Consider the following 18,292-nt stretch of genomic DNA (forward strand, 5'->3'; position numbering starts at 1 on the left):
AAGATTCATCAAGGGGATGTATCAGAACCTGTCTGGCTGTCTGTGATTGAGGTGAATGGGATTTGGTATCCTTCCCAGCAATGATGCCTATACACGAGCACAACTCAATATTTCAGTAGCAGCTGGGGCTCGTCGATCACATTACATGCTCATTACTGGAGCTGTTTTCCTTGGAAAACCTTGTTTTGAAGAAATTGTTTAAAGAATAAAGTTCTAAACCCAATATTACATAACAATAATCTAATTAGTACTTGCACTACCCCCAGGTGCACTGGAAGCCAAGCCACATAGGAATATCTTGCACCATTAAACACAACCTGTTTTTAAAGCTCGTTTACCTAATTAACTTTTACTGTATGGTAGAAACAGGATAGATTGTGGGGACCCAAGGGGTATGGCCTGTATCCTACTTGTGAATCTGAACAGGCAATCGAATCCCAGGTCTCTGCTAAATACCGTACTTGATCTGAGGTGTTTATGGTTGCTTGCTTTATGTAAGATGGTATAATGAGGTGCAATTGGGAACAACAGAGGTTGGGGCGGGGTGAGTTGGTTGAAATATTCATAGTTACTTCCAATTCATAACCTCCTTGCATTTAAGTAGAACCACTTGTAACCTATATAGAACTCTGTGTCAACGGGAAAACTCTTGGATAAATGGGTTTAGAATCTTCTCTAAACAGTGTTCGCCCCTTCCCTCATCTGCAGTTCTATTTGGGCCAATGCCCTTGAGCATCTCACATAAGTGGTCATTATTCATATATGAGCCCTAACAGTAAGTGTGGCCAATCAATTTAACTACAGTTAGCCTATAGTGTCCACACGCTTGCACATCCAACTGGAAAGCAATCAGAAGCAGACATCCTGGTTGATTTTTTCCCTTCCTAATCTTTGGGCTTAAGGCCACTTGTAGCATCCTACCATCAGCTTGGGTGAGATGAGCTCCTTCAGCATCGAACCAGGGATCTCACAGGTCTTTATGGTTCAGCTACTCACTGGATTAATTGGGGGCTTACGGCATGTGCGTTTGTCGAAGACATGTTCTTATTAGCAGCAAATGCAGTTTGCTTTAAATCCTGTTTGTTCAGTCATTTTCAGGCCATGTCACAGTTCACAAAAAAATGACTTGGGCACGAACACTGATTCTATTTTGGAAGGTCAGTACTCATTGGGCGATAGACCAAGAAATAAAAGGGACAAGCAGAGGTACTCAACCAGGCTGGAAAAAAAATGAGTTATCAATGATCAATATTTTGTGCATATATTTATGTGCACAAAGGGTGTTTTAGTGAGCAGTTTTGACTTAAAGGAGGACGAGAAGAAATGGGCGGGCAGGAAATTTCTTTGGAAGAAAACAGGGTATGAATGTTATTTGTATCACCAATTTGTTCTTGTACCTCTGACCTGGTGTGGTGATCGTGGCATAGTTTATGAAACTGCTGAGTACAGATTACTGAAGTCGCCCCAGTTTCATTGGTTATGCCTTAACGTACATTTAAATCAGAATAGGAGTGAAACATCATCTTGCAGTGGCTTTCATTCACATCAGCAGCAAATCAAGTGAGTTATGTTGCACATTAGAGGTTGGATTCCTTCAAATTTTGGAGCCATTTTGACTTCTGATGAAGTTATCCACTTCGGTAGGAAAAACAGAAAGGCAGAGTATTATTTAAATGGTGATAGATTGGGAAATGTTGATGTACAGAGGGACCTGGGTGTCCTTGTACACCAGTCACTGAAAGCAAACATGCAAGTGCAGCAAGCAGTTAGGAAGGCAAATGGTATGTTGGCCTTTATTGCAAGAGGGATTTGAGTACAGGAGCAAGGATGTCTTACTGCAGTTGTACAGGGCCTTGGTGAGACCACACTACTGTGTGCAGTTTTGGTCTCCTTACCTAAGAAAGGATATACTTGCCATAGAGGGAGTGCAGCGAAGGTTCACCAGACTGATTCCTGGGATGGCAGGACTGTCGTATGAGGAGAGATTGGGTCGACTAGGCCTGTATTCACTAGAGTTTAGAAGAATGAGAGGGGATCTCATTGTAACTTTTAAAATTCTGACCGGGCTAGACAGACTGGATGCAGGGAGGATGTTTCTCCGGGCTGGGGGCTCTAGAACGAGGGGTCACAGACTCAGGATACGGGGTAGGACATTTAGGACTGAGATGAGGAGAAATTTCTTCACTCAGAGGGTGGTGAACCTGTGGAATTCTCTACCACAGAAGGCTGTGGAAGCCAAGTCACTGAATATATTTAAGAAGGAGATAGATAGATTTCTAGACACAAAAGGCATCAAGGGGTATGGGGAGAGAGCGGGAATATGGTATTGAGATAGAGGATCAGCCATGATCATATTGAATGGCGGAGCAGGCTCGAAGGGCTGAATGGCCTACTCCTGCTCCTATTTTTCTATGTTTCTATGATCTAATGTAACCATCTCATGTCGTGTCTGATTCAGTATTAAATGGACTCGTTTGTACAGTTAGCCTAAAGTGGGTGCTACTGTGGTTTCCCAAATTTCTATATGGTGTATTGTCTAAACCGTGCAAGACATTGGCTATAAATTTTAACTCCAGTTGGTAAAACGTACGAATACTCAAACCAGCAGTTGTATCAATACCAGAAGAACTTTAGTTAGACCATAAAACATTCTTAGTATTCGTGTAATGTACCCACTTAAATTTTTGGCTGATCAAAGAATGTGACATTTACTCATCACACTTTTTTCTAATAATATCTCAATTCTTTAACTGTTATTACAGCCAAGGGACAGATATCAATGAACGAAGATCCAAATGGCTATTCTAAAGAAATTAATGAAGAGTCTGTAAAGAAAGAAACAGTTTTTCAGGTAAATAACAAAGAATTAAATTGGCCCAACTTTGTACAGTTTTCTTTTTTTCTGTGGCATTGGTGCAGATGGTTTTTTAATTGTGAGCCAGGAGACAGAGAAAAGTGCAAATGAATTTGGTTGTAGTAAAATTGAAACAAGTTGTGTATATTCTATTATTTTGACCTGGCAGTATTTTAAAAATGTAATTCTCGGGATGTGGGCGCCACTGGCGAGGCTGACATTTATTGCCCATCCCTGTCTGCGCCTGTGATTTCCTCACACAGTGAGCTCCTAGCCTCCTCACTCATTGCATGGGAGCTGGAATGAGGCCCCGCCATTTTTTTAGTCATGCTTGGGATGTGAGCGTCACTGGGTGGGGGGTGGGAGCTGGGGGCTGGTGTTTATTGCCCATCCTTGTTGCCCTGAAAACATGGTGGTCGGCCTGCTTCTTGAACCACTTGATGTAGTGGTACAATACAACCGAGTGGATTGCTAAGCTATTTCAGAGGGCAATTAAGAGTCAACCACGTTGCTGTGGGTCTGGAGTCACATATAGGTCAGACCGCCTAAGGACGGCAGATTTCCTTCCCTAAAGGACATTAGTGAACCAGTTGGGTTTTTATTTCCAGATTTTTAAAACTTTAAAATTCTCAAACTGTCATTGTGGAATTTGAACTTGTGTTCTCGGGAATATTAGTTCAGGTCTCTGGATTACTAGTCCAGTAACAGAACCACTTATACAAACAATATATACACACAAACTTGCATACATGTACATACACACGCACGTTTTAATCTACCGAATTCCTAACTTAGAACTGGGTTTTGACGAGTACTGCAAGTATTTGCCAGATGGTGACATTGGTTTTCTTTACATAGCTGGTAAATGCCTTTCTGTCGTTACAAAGTTATCTTATTGCTGTGCAAACCTGTCTTGAACGCCTCTTCCTAATTAATATTAATATCATAATCAGATAACTGTCTTCAAGGGAATGAGTGTATTCTTTGGATGTATTTGTACATTATAAGACTGAGATCGCAAGGTTCCACTGCTGGTGCAGAGCCTCACAAGGAATGAGCTTGGGGCGGAGATAGGGTTTGAGCCCTGATTCTTTCCCCTGTGCTCATCTAATGAGGCTCCGCACAAGCAGTGGAGCTGTGTAAATTTTGCCCTTGCACCTTCATTGTAATTATAAAACTGTCTTGATTAGATATCCTTTGGCCTCTGATTTTCTAACACTGTGCTTTTAAAGTATTTGTGTCTACTGAAGGGATAATTACTAGTCCTAGCCCCTTTAGGGCTACCCCGGATCAGGCGTATTTCTCAAACGTTCACTTTCAACTAAAGTTTGAGGTAGCCGAATCCTAAAGACGCTTAATTGGGTCTAAAGGTCCGGACTATCTCTCCCTAAAGGAAAGGAACAACCTGAAAATGTTACCGTCCTCCAGATAGCACTTTTAATAAGTTTCGCTAGACTGTAACGTTCCGGATATTATGAGGGTCCGGAAAACTCTCCCAGAATTCTGCAACTCCTCACCAAAGAGGGTACAGAGATTGAGTTCGCGAGTTTTTGATACAGAAGTCTTATGTGAGACAATTCTATAAATATATAGATTTATTAAAGAACCGACATGCAATTTACAGTTGGTGAGTCAATCGCAACATTAACAGTTACAAAAAGAGAAAACTTACAATCCTATTATCAGAGAACCTTACTTTCAAATCTTAACTTCGCTACAGTATTACAGTTCTTAAAGTTCTTCAGGATATCCACCAAAATCAAATACCTTTGATCCCCGAGGTACAAAGAGTTGGAGATTTACAGAGCCGCCTCTGAAGCCGAGAATCGCTTTGCCCGATTAAAGTGAGTCTCTTATCTCATTTGAGAGTTCAATATTTATACCCTTTTCCAGTGGTATTTCCTTTAAGGTTTTCTGCTGATGTAAGCTAATTATCTCTAGTCATTTTTCTGCCGACCTCAGCTGTAGCATTACAGAATGATGTCTCCTCTCTAGGTGTTTTAAGTTTACTATAAAAAACGGTGTGACGGCATGTGTGTTTTTTACTTGATGTTATTTTTACGAAGGCAGATGTTTGTGCTTCTTTGAGGTATAAATTAGAATACCTTATCCAGGGTGAACCATTGTTTCGTTCCCAAAGGGCAGCCTGTCGGGAGCCTTTAACCTCCTGTTTCAATAAGGTTATTGATTCAGTGTCAACAACTCTCTTATCTCAATAGCCAGAATGCTTTCATAGCTATTTCATCGTTAGGTTTCTAAATTTCCAAACCCAGTTTGTCCTGTTTTAATAAGGCCAGAATTATTTCATGAGACAGTGTTTTTTTCTGACTAGGTTATGTGGCTTATTCCTTCACACGGCAACTAACATTAATTTGGTTGTTGTTGAAGTTCTTTACAAAATCGGGAAGAAATTGTCAAAACTGTAGCCCAGTAGAAGTAGCAAAAAAGGGACATGCTGCATTTATACTGTTTGTCGTGTGATTGTACTTCAACTCTAATTATAATTAGTACAATTAATATTACTATTCTTAACAAAAAGAATTAAGAAAGAACTTCCATTTATATAAGCACCTGTCACAATCTCAGGACGTCCCAAAGCGCTTTACAGCCAATAAAGTACTTTTAAAGTGTAGTCACTGTTTTAATGTAGGAAATGCGGCAGCCAATTTGCGCAGAGCAAGGTCCCACAAACAGCAATGTGATAATGACCAGATAATCAGTTTTAGTGTTGTTGGTTGAGGGATAAATATAGGCCAAAACACCGGGGAGAATGCCCCTGCTCCTCTTCAAATGGTGCCGTGGAATCTTTTACGTCCACAAGAGAGGGTAGATTTCTGATCCGAAAGACGTTAAAAGGGTTGAAGGTGGACCAGAGTTGGGAGAGAAATACTTAACATTTAGGTTGTGATGGAACACACACATTTGTAAATCATTCAATAAAGCAGCAGGTTATTAATTCAATCAGGAGTGGAGGAATATAGAATTGTCAGAGAAATGAAAGCAACCCTAAACAAAAAGATACTCTGGAAGGCTGCTTTGTTTTGTTCCTATCTCCCAAAATTTATTATGATATTCCCACGTAGGCACAGTTTGGATGGGAATGACATGATGCAGGAGAACTCACCAACTTTTCTTGCACAGCTGTTCCTGCCAGAAATTTTGCATTTGTATACATTTACCAATCCCGGTGAGCTTCCTCTAGTCGAGCAGAATTTGGCAGGGATTTTTAAGTGATGCAGCAGTCATTTAAAAGATTACATTTTTATCTGCACACCAAAGGGAAGGTTTGAAGCTGCACTATTCCTGGAAAATGGACAGTTCTCACCCCTGGATACCCAGTTTCACCGATTCTATCTTTGACATTATATTGGATGAAGTGAGACAAAAGAGGGTTGCCTCTTTAGCATTCACCCCAAAATTGAGTGGTTAAAGCCTCTGGCAGGGTGAATGGTGCCAGCACGGTGGCATAGTGGTTAGCACTGTTGCCTCACAGCGCCAGAGACCCGGGTTCGAATCCGGCCTCGGGTGACTGTCTGTGTGGAGTTTGCACATTCTCCCCGTGTTTGCGTGGGTTTACTCCGGGTGCTCCGGTTTCCTCCCACAGTCCAAAGATGTGCGGGTTAGGTTGATTGGCTGTGATAAATTGACCCTTAGTGTTAGGGGGATTAAATACGTGGGGTTACGGGGATAGGGTGGGATATGTGTTGGTGTAGGGGTTACGGGGATCGGGTGGGATATGTGTCGGTGCAGGCTCGATGGGCCGAAATGGCCTCTATCTGCACTGTGGGGTTTCTGTGATTCTGTGATAACAGAAATTCTGTCTTTAAGTGAGGGAGAAGAAATCTGCCAACTTCTTGTATCAAAAAACTGCTCAAAATGTGCCTGCCACAAAATATTTCCTCGTAATCTGGTGCTGCTTTACTGCTACCCATGCAACACACTCAAATAAACTTTTAATAATTCTTTGAAAGCATACCGTGCATGGACAACTGCAAAATGATCACATACAGTATATTGCAATGTAAACCCTGAAGGGGTGTTCTGCCGCCAACTTTGTAACATATATTCCTCTTCTGCTTTTGTAGGCCTGGTAAAACTGCCTATCAGCATAACCAGTAGCCCAGAACAAAACGTCACTCTGCATCATTCTCGGTGGTGCTAGTGGGGGAGCAGCAATGTACTGGCTGGAGGGCCAGTTTGCTTCCTCCTGCTGCTGCAATGCCAAGGCCTTTAGACCTCACTGAGCGTGCTTAGCAAAACGTTCTACCATGTCTGGCTTGAGAGTGTAGAGGAATTCCCTAGCTTTAGCAGTGTAGGAAGGCTTCTCTGGACTCATATATCTATTATGGTGGCAATTCCACAGGCACCTGTTGTGGAGCCCCAGAGGCTGGGTTCTAAGTACAGTGGGAGTATCTTTACTTTTGCTTTAGAGGCCTTGGGCTTCAATCAAAATCTTGACTGGCTTCAACATGCTGGGGGATTGGATTGAGAGAACTTGAAGCAGGGATTCACGGGCCTCATTGCTGTCCAAAGGTGGGCATATGCTGAGAGATTGCCAAGAAGCAGGGGCATGGCTAGAGAAAGCGCACCTATGTCTCTCCTCATTACTGAAGCTTCTAACCTTGGTATCATAGTGAACCTCTTCCTGTACCCCATCCATGGCTTTGGCATCCTTTGGGTACCCAAAACTGTACACAATATTCTAACTGGGGCCTGATCAATGATTTTATAGGTTAGGTTTTGCAATATCCATTTGTGTTTCAACATGCTGAAAAGCTATGTTGGAGTGCAATGGCAAAGGTACTCCAATTATCCGCCTCCGAGTTCCTTGTCTCCGCTTGGCTCAGTTTCCCCTTGGATTCAAAGGGTTGTTGATTCAAACTCCACTGCAGGAGTTGAGCACAGAATCTAGACTGACATTTCAGTGCAGCACTGAGTGAGTGCTGCACTATCGGAGGTACTATCCTTCGGGTCAGACTTCAACCGAGACCCTGTCTTTCTGTGCTGGTGGTTCAGATCGAGGTTGAAAATACCACGGCAGTATTTGAAGTAGAGCAGGGAGTTTTGGCAGTCGTGACTAACATTACTCGAGCTACCAAAACCAAAATCAGATTAACTGGTCATTTCTCATTGCTGTTTGTGGAATCGTGCTTTGTGCAAAATTGCTGCTACATTTGTCTACCACAACAACAATCTTTTCACTCCAAAAAGACAATGGCCCAGAAATTCGGGTCCCAACGCGCGAGTACGCACGGGGTACTCACGCGTGGACCCGATGGAAGTGCCGGTTTCTTGCATGCGCGGGAAACCGGCACTTCCGTTCCTCTGAATGAAGGGGTTCAGAGGTCGAATGCGTGTGCGCGGGAGCCTGCGCGTGCGCTTTGAACTTACGTTTTTTTTTACAGGTTTTTCCGTGAGGGTAAGTCTTCAGATTTTAGAAATGTAAAAACCAGGCGTAAGGCCTGCATTTTAAAAGGTAAGTGGTCAATTAATTAAAATTAAAACATTTTTTCCACAGGTTTACTATTTTTAAATACTTTAAAGCAAGGTAAGTTTATTTTTAGCCCCGTTTTTTTATAAAAAAAATTTCAAAAATTTAAATTATTGTTTAAAATATTTATTTAATGTAATTTATAGTGATGGTTTTTAAAACATTTATTTGAAGGTTTACTGTTATTTTGGGGCCCGTATATTCATAAGTTTAGACAGGTCCTCCTGTCAATCTTATGAATGGGCTTTTCCCTCCTCTGATTGGCTGCCCATGGCTCACGTGATCCCAGGGGACGCATCGCACTAACTATGCCCTTGGGACACGCAAGCACAGCGCGCCGGGAGTTTGAGCAGGCCCCGGAGCGGAATTCCACAGGAGCCCAGAGCTCAACTGCCGGCGCGCAAGGTAAGTGCAGGTCAGGGGCTTGCACCTGCGGGAAGCCCCCGACCCAAATTTCTGGGCCATTGTATATAATTTTCTCTGTCTGTCTATCTCGCTCTGTTTGTGTGTGTGCAGACTGTTCAGGTAATTTTGAATTAAAAAAAAAATGAGCGGGCATTCCTTTTTTTAAACAATGCCAGGACGAGCAGGTGGATTGATGGGTTTATTAATTACTGGAAAGTGCGGTGTACAAAATCTTTCCCATTGATGTGTCTGGGGTTTGCTCAGCATTGCTGCCCCTTGGTGACCATGGTGGGGTCTAGTCATGGCCTCACACCCTTGTTGCTTCCACTTTGTGATGCAGCACAACAGTGAGTGGAAACATTTTTACCAAGTGTCCAGTCCACCAAACAGTTGGGCCACAAAGACTACTAACATTTAAAGGCTAACGAGCTCTACTGCCCAGAAATTATCAACGTAAACTGGGAATTCATTCTAACATTATCTGTCTTCATTAGCAGAATGAAAAGCAAAATTTCCATGAAGATGACATAAGAGAAGATACCATGAGGGCATCTGACGAAAGAGATTTTCTTCAAAATGAGACCAAGTTGGTATTGCAAACTATTGAAATGTAGAAATGTTCAGAGCAATGCAGTCAAAAATTCAATTTAAAACTAGTTTGGTATTTTCTTACTTTTTAATGCTAATTTTGTCTGCTCCATTTCTTTTCTCCTGAGGGTGCTGATTCATGCTGCCCGACAGTTCTGTATCTTCTTCTGTAAGCTTAATCAGGTAGTACGTGGTGCTAATTTGAGCAGAGCGAGTGTTCCAGCCAAGCTCGATCCTGCCCTTGCATGACATCCAGCTGTACACTTTTAGCATAGGTTGCTGGACAGCACTTGGAAGCCGGCATCCCAGATTGACTTTCCCCTCCCTAACTTAGCAAAGCTGAGTCCAATTGTAGCATCGCACCGTTGCCCCTGCTAAGATCAGTAAACTCGGAGCAAACCATGGATTGAACCGGGCAATACCTTGGGTCTGCATAGAACCTGTTGAGTCTCCATTGCCTGAACATGTAAACAGTTAATACTTACGGCAAAGAGAAGGCAGAGCAGGAAATGGATCCTCTGAGCTGCAGAATGCTTGTTGCATACTTGTGACATCAGTGTCCTAGGTAGAGGGAACGGATGCAATATCTTTAAATATGGGGAAATGCCCAATGGCTAGTGCCTAAGCTGCTGAGCTGTAAGGGACCCTTTTAAAGATGAGCTTTTATTGCATGCAGGGCTGTGCCCAGCAACTTTAGTTCAATTTTAAATTCAAGTTGATCATAGAAAATTTAACTGCAGCTTGACTAACCTGGTCTGTGTTGCGAACCTGAGTCTCCTTTGCCTGTTGCTACTTTGACTTTTTTTAAGTATACTCCTCACTTTGGTAACATCTGCACAGATGTTCATATGGTAATGTGAGTTTAGTAATTGTAAACCAGCTATGGAATAGCTGAATGTTGATGTGTTTGGATTGTCATTCATAATCTCTTTCCCTGCAGGAGATTGTGATTTCCTGTAATCTGACATCATTTCAGCTTAGCTGTTTCACTGACAGTACCAATGCAGGTTGCACAAGAATAGAAACAGCCCTGTGAACATTGCAATTATCACAGTGACTCACTCTAGTCAAGTTTCCTCATTTCTTTTGTTCAAATAAAAGGGTAATTGAACCAATAAAAATCCTTTTAGTTCTTCAGCCTTTTGTCCACCTATAAATTTCATGTCAAGTAGTAATTTGTTTTTGTTAGTGTTGGTTGAGGGAAAATTATTGCGAGTTTAGAGTCCCTTGTGCCTAGTGGCACATCAGGCAACCCATTTCTTCCACTGCTGTCTGTCAAGAGCAAGATAGTTGATACCGATCGGTGTATCATCTTGCCTTACATCCAGCAGATTGTGGTTTTCCACAGTTGATATTTATATTTGCAAGTCAGTAACAGACTCATTTTTACATGGACAGGTTGTTAGCCTCACTCACAACCCCCTACCAGAAGTACAGGTGGACTGATTTTAGTTTGACTCCTACCTTTCAATCTGTCTGGCTTGGGTGGCCTTACCAGGAGTTATACACATGCCAGCATAGCGCTCAGGGTCGTAAGAGAATGCAAGACTTCCCACCACGTCAACATGCAGTCCCTAGGGAAGGAAAGAATATTGGCCCTCTGCAAACTTTGAAATTATGCCCTGTATACCCAAATCCAGGTCATTAATATGTATCAAAAAGAGCAGTGGTCCTAATAATGACCTCGGGGGAACACCACTGTTTACTTCCCTCCAGTCTGAGAAACAATTGTACACCGCTACTCTCTGCATTCTGTCCCTTAGCCAATTTTATATCCACGATGTCACTGTCCCTTTAATCCCAAAGTCTTTAATTTTACTAACAAGTCTATTATGTGGTACTTTGTCAAATGCCTTTTGAAAGTCCATATACACAACATCAACCGCACTACCCTCATCAACCCTCTCCCTTGCTTCATCAAAGAACTCAATCAAGTTAGTCAAACACGATTTCCCTTTAACAAATCCGTGCTGACTTTCATTTACTAGCCCATAGTTTTCCAATTCATTTTGTCCTGGATTATTGTCTCTAAAGGTTTCCCCACCACCAACGTTAGGCTGACTGGCCTGTCGTTGCCAGGTTTATTCCTTGACCCTTTTTTAAACAGGGGTGTAACATCTGCAATGCACCAGTCCTCTGGCACCACCCCCATATCCAATATGTTGATGTGAATGATGAAGTATGTTTTGTTATGAGCTTTCCTCTTTTGCAATTCTTGACTTTTTGTTAGACTATGAATGTTTTAGGAGTAAAATTCTTGGTATTCATTGCTCGAAGATGACCAATTCTGAAAACTGCAAAGAAAAATCCAATTTTTTTAAGTCTGTGTCTACAATCGTGTTCGGTGCTGTTAAAATATTACACCTCCAATACAGCAGCTTAAAATTGTGTAGATTACTTGTCCAAAGGTGAAAATTTCTAACAACAGCTCCAGGTGTGATTTTCTTCACCTCTGAGGAAGTCTGTTGACGATCTGAATTTTTAAGATGTGCTTGTACCTTTGTACCATTGCCACATCTCTTTCTTGTTTTTAATGGTATGCATTGAATAGGCCCTGCAGTAGAAACACTGATACAACTTCATGATCTTTTAAATATAATTTCTGGTGCTGCTCCTGTTTGGTGGCCTTTGGAATATGATAACATGTGCAGCAGATCAGTAAATGACTTTGGAGTTGATGGGAGCCAGATCAAGCCTTGGCTGCTATACAGCGTTAATAATTTTGCTTGTGTGTTTTGCTGACCCTTTTTGTTGTGCAGTCTCCGTTGCTTGAAAGTATACGCAGACATTACTTGGGTAACTGCTTTGTTTCCTGTCGAAATAGGGGAAGGGGGGGAGAGAGAGAGAGGTGAAGGAAATAGATCCTTGCAAACTGCAGCATACAGGTTGCATGTTAATGACACCAGTGTCGCAGGCGGTGGAAGTTGCTACAAAAACTTTAGTCTTCATTAAATACGTAGCAATGCCCCATTCACTGAGCCTTTCAATTCAAATTCAGTCCAGTTGAGCAAAGATGCAGATCTGACCCCTTCATAAAAAGATGCAAATTAAATCAGTTCATTCACACTGACTCTGAAAACTGCTACCTTGGCGTAGCAGCTGTTTTTTCTGTTTACATTTCTCCTTGTATGACTCAGAATTCCACTGAGTAAACTGATAACTCAAAAGTAGCTAATCTGTTCTGCTGTACGTGCTTGCTCGTTTGCACAGGAGGCATTTTCGTGACAGTTGCATTGTGCATCTGTCTGAGCAGATTTTGGGACTGCCAAGCCAACTGAGGAAATTCAGAAACTGGAGGAATGGGGTGCCTAGTAACAACTGTTGCAGAAACCTCAGTGACCTATGCATGTGTTTGGCATAACTGTCCAGAATGTCTTGCACGCTGTGCATGTTTAAGTGGTTAATCTGAATTCTGTTCACTCTCATGTAAACATTTGCCCACTGCAGTAACCTTGTAAATAGCTGAAATCTGAGAGCAGTTTTCAATTACTTGGATCATATTAATCTGAGAAGTTCATTCTCTGTTTAGTGGGAGCCGAAGAAAAAAATGTTCTTGTTATACAAAGTGAGCTGAAAGGTTCAGATTTTATTTTCCCCAAAAGTTATTACTTTAAATAGGGTAGAAACACATAAGCCCTGATTTTAAGTCTGGGCGAGAGGTTAGCGTGTGGACAGCGAGGTTCGCGCTGACATGAGGCACAGGCTCTTTTAACTCCCAGGCCTGATAGGGCCTGACTCCTGCCCGACCCAGTGGGAATGACGTGGAGGCCAGTGGGTGGGCGGGCGGGAGTGAGGAGAGCATGGCAGGAGGCCGCCTCCGGAGACCCGCAGGAATCGTTCCCGAAAGTCAGGTAAGTGTGCGAAGTGGGGGGCTGATGGGATTATAGAAGATAGGAGCAGAAGTAGGCCATTCGGCCCCACGAACCTGTTCCGCCATTTAATGAGATCATGGCTGATCATCCAAATTCAGTACCCTGTCCCTGCCTTCTCCCCATATCCCTTGATCCCCTTAGCCTAAAGAAATATATCTAACTCCTTCTTGAATATATTTAATGAATTGGCCTCAACTGCCTTCTGTGGTAGAGAATTCCACAGGTTCACCACTCTCTAGGTGAAGAAATTCCTCCTCATCTCAGTCCTAAATGGCTTACCCCTTATACTTGGACTGTGACCCCTGGCTCTGGACTCCCTGACCATCGGGAACATCCTTCCTGCATCTAGTCTGTCTAGTCCTGTTAGAATTTTATAAGTTTCAATGAGATCCCCTCTCATTCTTCTAAACTCTAGCGAATATAAGCCTAATCGACCCAATCTCTCTTCATACGCCATTACTGCCATCCCAGGTATCAGTCTGCTGCATCTTCGCTGCACTTCCTCCTTGGCAAGAACGTCCTTCCTCAGATAAGGTGACCAAAACTGCACACAATACTCAAGGTGTGGTCCCACCAAGGCCCTGTACAACTGCAGCAAGACATCCTTGCTCCTGTACTCGAATCCTCTCGCTATGGAGGCCAACATACCATTTGCCGCCTTAACTGCCTGCTGCACCTGCATGCTTACCTTCAGCGACTGGTGCACAAGGACACCCAGGTCTCGTTGCACTTCCCCTTTTCCCAATCTATTGCCGTTCAGATAATAATCTGCCTTCCTGTTTTTGCCAGCGAAGCGGATAACCTCGCATTTATCCACATTATACTGCCAATCTGCCCAATCACCCAACCTGTCCAAATCATACTGGAGTTTCTCTGCATCCTCCTCACAACACACACGCACACCCAGCTTTGTGTCATCTGCAAACTTGGAGATATTACATCTAGTTCCCTCGTCTAGATCATTTATATATATATATATATATATTGTGAATAGCTGGAGTCCTAGCACCGATCCCTGCGGTACCCCACTAGTCACTGCCTGCTACTCGGAAAAAGACCCATTTATTCCAACTCTTTGCTTCCTGTCTGCTAACCAGTTCTCTATCCAAGACAGTACCTTACCCCCAATCCCATGTGCTTTAACTTTGCACGCTAATCTTTTATGCGGGACCTTATCGAAAGCCTTCTGAAAGTCCAAATACACCACATATTGTCTCTTCCTGCTCCTCCTGACCTGCAAGGGAAACCGTCAAAAAATTACATTAACTCACCTTCTCGGTCCTCAGAAAGGCTGTTGGAATGTTGGCCTTTATCTCAAGGGAGTTGGACTTCAAAAATGATGTTTCAGCTGTACAGAGCCTTGGTCAGACCCCGTCTGGAGTACTGCATTGAGGGTGATTTAATCAAGGTGTTTAAAACGTTAAAGGTATTTGATAGGTTAGATATAGAGAAGCTATTTCCTCTGGAAATCCAGAACAAGAGAACATAATCTAAAATTAGAGCTAGGTTATGATAGGGTTTGGATAGGCTAGACGGGGAAAGGTTGTTCCCATTAGTTGATGGCACAAGGACTAGGAGACACAGATTTAAGGTTTTGGGCAAGAGATACAAGGTGGTATGTGAGGAAAAACTTCTTGATGCAGCATGTGGTGAGGACCTGGAATTCGTTGCTGACGGAAGTGGTGGAAACAGAGAGACACAATGTTTTCAAGGGGAGACTGGATAGGCCCTTGAGGGAAATAAACCTGCAGGGCTACGGGGATAGAGTGGAGGAATGGGACTGACTGGATTGCTCTACAGAGAGTCGGCATGGGCTTGATGGGCCGAATGGCCTCCTTCTGTGCCGTTATGACTATAACTCTATGATATACCTATCAATTCATCCAATGAAAAGCGACGAGCTAAGAAAGTAACTATAGGTTTTTATTGGCTAAATAACAGAGCCCACCCTCATGGGTGATCGGATCCAACAAGGAGGAATACCAGCCAGTCGACCACCTTTATACCTGGGCAGGTAGGTGGAGCCATGGGCGGAGTCAGCAGTGGTCAGCCCAGGTATAACAGCGTGACAAGAGGCGACCTCGTATAGTGATACAACAGTGTGAACAGTGATAACCATAGAGTAACGATATAACAGTGATAACTATAGTGTAACGATAGTGAACGACAAAAGTGGTTTACCACATTCACCCCTTGTTTAGATTTGAGTCCGGCGGGGTGATGTGTACTACCAGTTCTGGTATGTCAGTCTGTCCGGGGGCCTCGTAAGCCTTTCCGATCGTCGCAGCGGCGGTGTTGCATTCTCCGGTGGTGATGCTGGTGTCTGCGTGGTCGGCGAGGGCTCATGGGGTTCCGGCATGCCGTCTACCTGAGCTGGAATCGGGGGGGGGGTGGTGGGGGGGGGTGAAGGTGGTGTCTCCGGAATGCCCGAGGGTGCGAGGTCTCACAAGGAGACTGTGTCCTCCCGCCCGTCTGGGTATGCCACATAGGCGTACTGAGGGTTGGCGTGCAGGAGGTTCACCCTCTCGACCAGGGGGTCCATTTTATGGGCCCTCACGTGCTTTCGCAGCAGGACGGGCCCCGGAGAGGTCAGCCAGGTTGGTAGTGTGGTTCCCGTAGTCGACTTCCTGGGGAAAACAAACATTCGTTCATGGGGGGTGGCGTTAATGGCAGTGCAAAGTAGTGACCGGATGGAATGCAGCGCTGCCGGGAGGACTTCCTGCCAGCGGGAGGTTGGGAGGCCCTTAGACTTTAAGGCTAAGAGGACGGCCTTCCATACAGTCGCGTTCTTTCTTTCCACCTGGCCGTTCCCTCGAGGGTTGTAGCTGGTGGTCCTGCTTGCAGCAATACCTCTTGCTAGTAGGAACTGGCGGAGTTCCTCGCTCATGAAGGAGGAGCCCCGGTCACTATGTATATAGTTTGGGAACCCGAACAAGGCGAAGAGGTCGTTCAGGCATTTAATGACCGTGGTACTGGTCATGTCTGGGCAGGGGAAGGCGAAGGGGAAACGGGAGTACTCATCAACAATGTTGAGGAAGTACACATTACGGTCAGAGGACGGGAGGGGCCCCTTAAAATCGATGCTCAAGCGCTCGAAGGGGCGGGTGGCCTTGATCAGGCTTGCTCTGTCCGGCCTAAAGAAATGCGGTTTGCACTCGGCACAGGTCTGGCAGTTCCTGGTCATGGTCCTGACCTCCTCGATGGAGTAGGGCAGGTTGCGGGCCTTAATGAAGTGGTAAAGTCTGGTGACTCCGGGGTGGCAGAGGTCGTTGTGGAGGGTCTGAAGTCTATCAATTTGCGCGTTGGCGCATGTAATTCGTGATAGAGCATCAGGGGGTTCGTTCAGCTTACCTGGCCGGTACAAGATATCATAATCATAGGTGGAGAGTTCGATTCTCCACCTCAAGATCTTGTCGTTCTTGATTTTACCCCTCAGCTTGTTATTAAACATAAAAGCGACCGAACGCTGGTCGGTGAGGAGGGTAAATCGTTTGCCTGCCAGGTAGTGCCTCCAGCGTCGTACAGCCTCCACAATCGCCTGGGCCTCCTTCTCGACCGACGAGTGTCGGATCTCAGGGCCCTGTAGGGTCCTTGAGAAGAAGGCCACCGGTCTCCCCTCCTGGTTAAGGGTAGCGGCTAGGGCGAAGTCGGAAGCATCGCTCTCCACTTGGAAGGGGATGGACTCATCCACCGCGTGCATTGTGGCCTTAGCAATGTCTCCCTTAATGAGGGAGAAGGCAGCGCACGCTTCCTCCGTAAGGGGGAAGGATGTGGACTTCATGAGGGGTCTGGCTTTGTCCGCATAATTGGGCACCCATTGGGCATAGTAGGCGAAGAGCCCCAGGGTTCTCTTCAGCGCCTTTGGGCAGTGGGGGAGGGGTAACTCCATGAGGGGGCGCATTCTTTCGGGGTCGGGGCCGATGAGTCCGTCCTCTACTACGCAGCCGAGGATGGCAAGGCGTGAGGTGTTAAACACACATTTCTCCTTATTGTAGGTGAGGTTCAGCCGTTGGGCCGTACGGAGGAATCTCTCCAGATTAACATCATGGTCCTGCCGGTCGCGGCCGCAGATGGTGACGTTATCTAGATAGGGGAACGTGGCGTGCAGCCCGTTCTGGTCAACCATCCGGTCCATCTCCCTTTGGAAGACCGAAACCCCGTTGGTGACGCCGAAGGGAACCCTAAGGAAGTGGTAGAGGCGGCCATTCGCCTCGAAGGCGGTATACTGGCGGTCCTCAGGGCGGATAGGGAGTTGGTGGTAGGCCGACTTAAGGTCGATGGTAGAGAATACTCGGTATTGTGCAATCTGATTGACCATATCAGATATGCGGGGAAGGGGGTATGCGTCCAGCTGGGTGTACCGGTTTATGGTCTGGCTGTAGTCGATGACCAGGCGGTTTTTATTGCCGGTCTTAACGACCACGACCTGGGCACGCCAGGGGCTGCTGCTCCCCTCGATGATGCCCTCCTTCAGGAGACGCTGCACCTCAGAGCTAATGAAGGCTCTGTCCCCGGCGCTGTACCGCCTGCTCTTGGTAGCGACGGGTTTGCAGTCGGGGGTGAGGTTAGCGAACAGGGAAGGTGGCGGGACCTTGAGGGTGGATAGGCCGCAGGTGTTACGCGGTGGGCGGTTTAAAGGCTGCTGGTTGTCGACTGTGAGTGGGGGGAGGGGTCCGCCGTATGCTAGAGTGACGCTTTGGAGGTGGGATTGGAAGTCCAGCCCTAGTAGGACGGCAGCGCAGAGCTGGGGGAGGACGAGGAGTTTAAAATTTTTATACTCCGTGCCCTTAACCGACAGGGTCACGACACAGTAGCCGCTGATGTCTGTGGCGTGGGACCTCGATGCCATCGAGATCCGGTTGCGCGTTGGCCGGACAGTGAGGGAGTAGTGGCTCACCATGTCTGGGTGGATGAAACTCTCCGTGCTTCCGCTGTCGAACAGGCAGGTCGTGGCGCGGCCGTTTACTTTGATGTCCATCATGGACTTGGACAGGTGGTGCGGGCGGGCTTGGTCCAGTGTGACGGAGGCTAGTGTGTGGCTCAGCGAGCTGCCGTAGTCTGCGGGTGAGGCGGTGGTCGAGT

General features: G+C 45.2%; 1 protein-coding gene across 6 annotated transcripts in view; it reads left to right on the plus strand.

The window, feature by feature from the left end:
- znf438 (zinc finger protein 438) overlaps positions 1-18,292 on the plus strand; it is a 324,232-nt gene that overhangs the window by 106,279 nt on the left and 199,661 nt on the right. For 4 of the 6 annotated variants that reach the window (XR_015078354.1, XR_015078357.1, XR_015078356.1 and 1 more), the window contains 2 exons: positions 2,763-2,851; positions 9,245-9,336. Coding sequence is in view for 1 of the 6 variants with exons in the window: in XM_085987662.1 (XP_085843788.1) it covers positions 2,763-2,851; positions 9,245-9,336 (181 nt within the window). In the remaining 5 variants the exon portion in view is untranslated. Of the gene's footprint in view, positions 1-2,762; positions 2,852-9,244; positions 9,337-18,292 lie in introns of those variants that run through there. The other 2 variants (XR_015078355.1, XR_015078359.1) reach the window with 2 other exon arrangements.

Source organism: Somniosus microcephalus, chromosome 5 (assembly GCF_052327205.1).
Source record: "Somniosus microcephalus isolate GS21.2 chromosome 5, FLI_Smic_1.0, whole genome shotgun sequence".
NCBI lineage: Eukaryota > Metazoa > Chordata > Chondrichthyes > Squaliformes > Somniosidae > Somniosus > Somniosus microcephalus.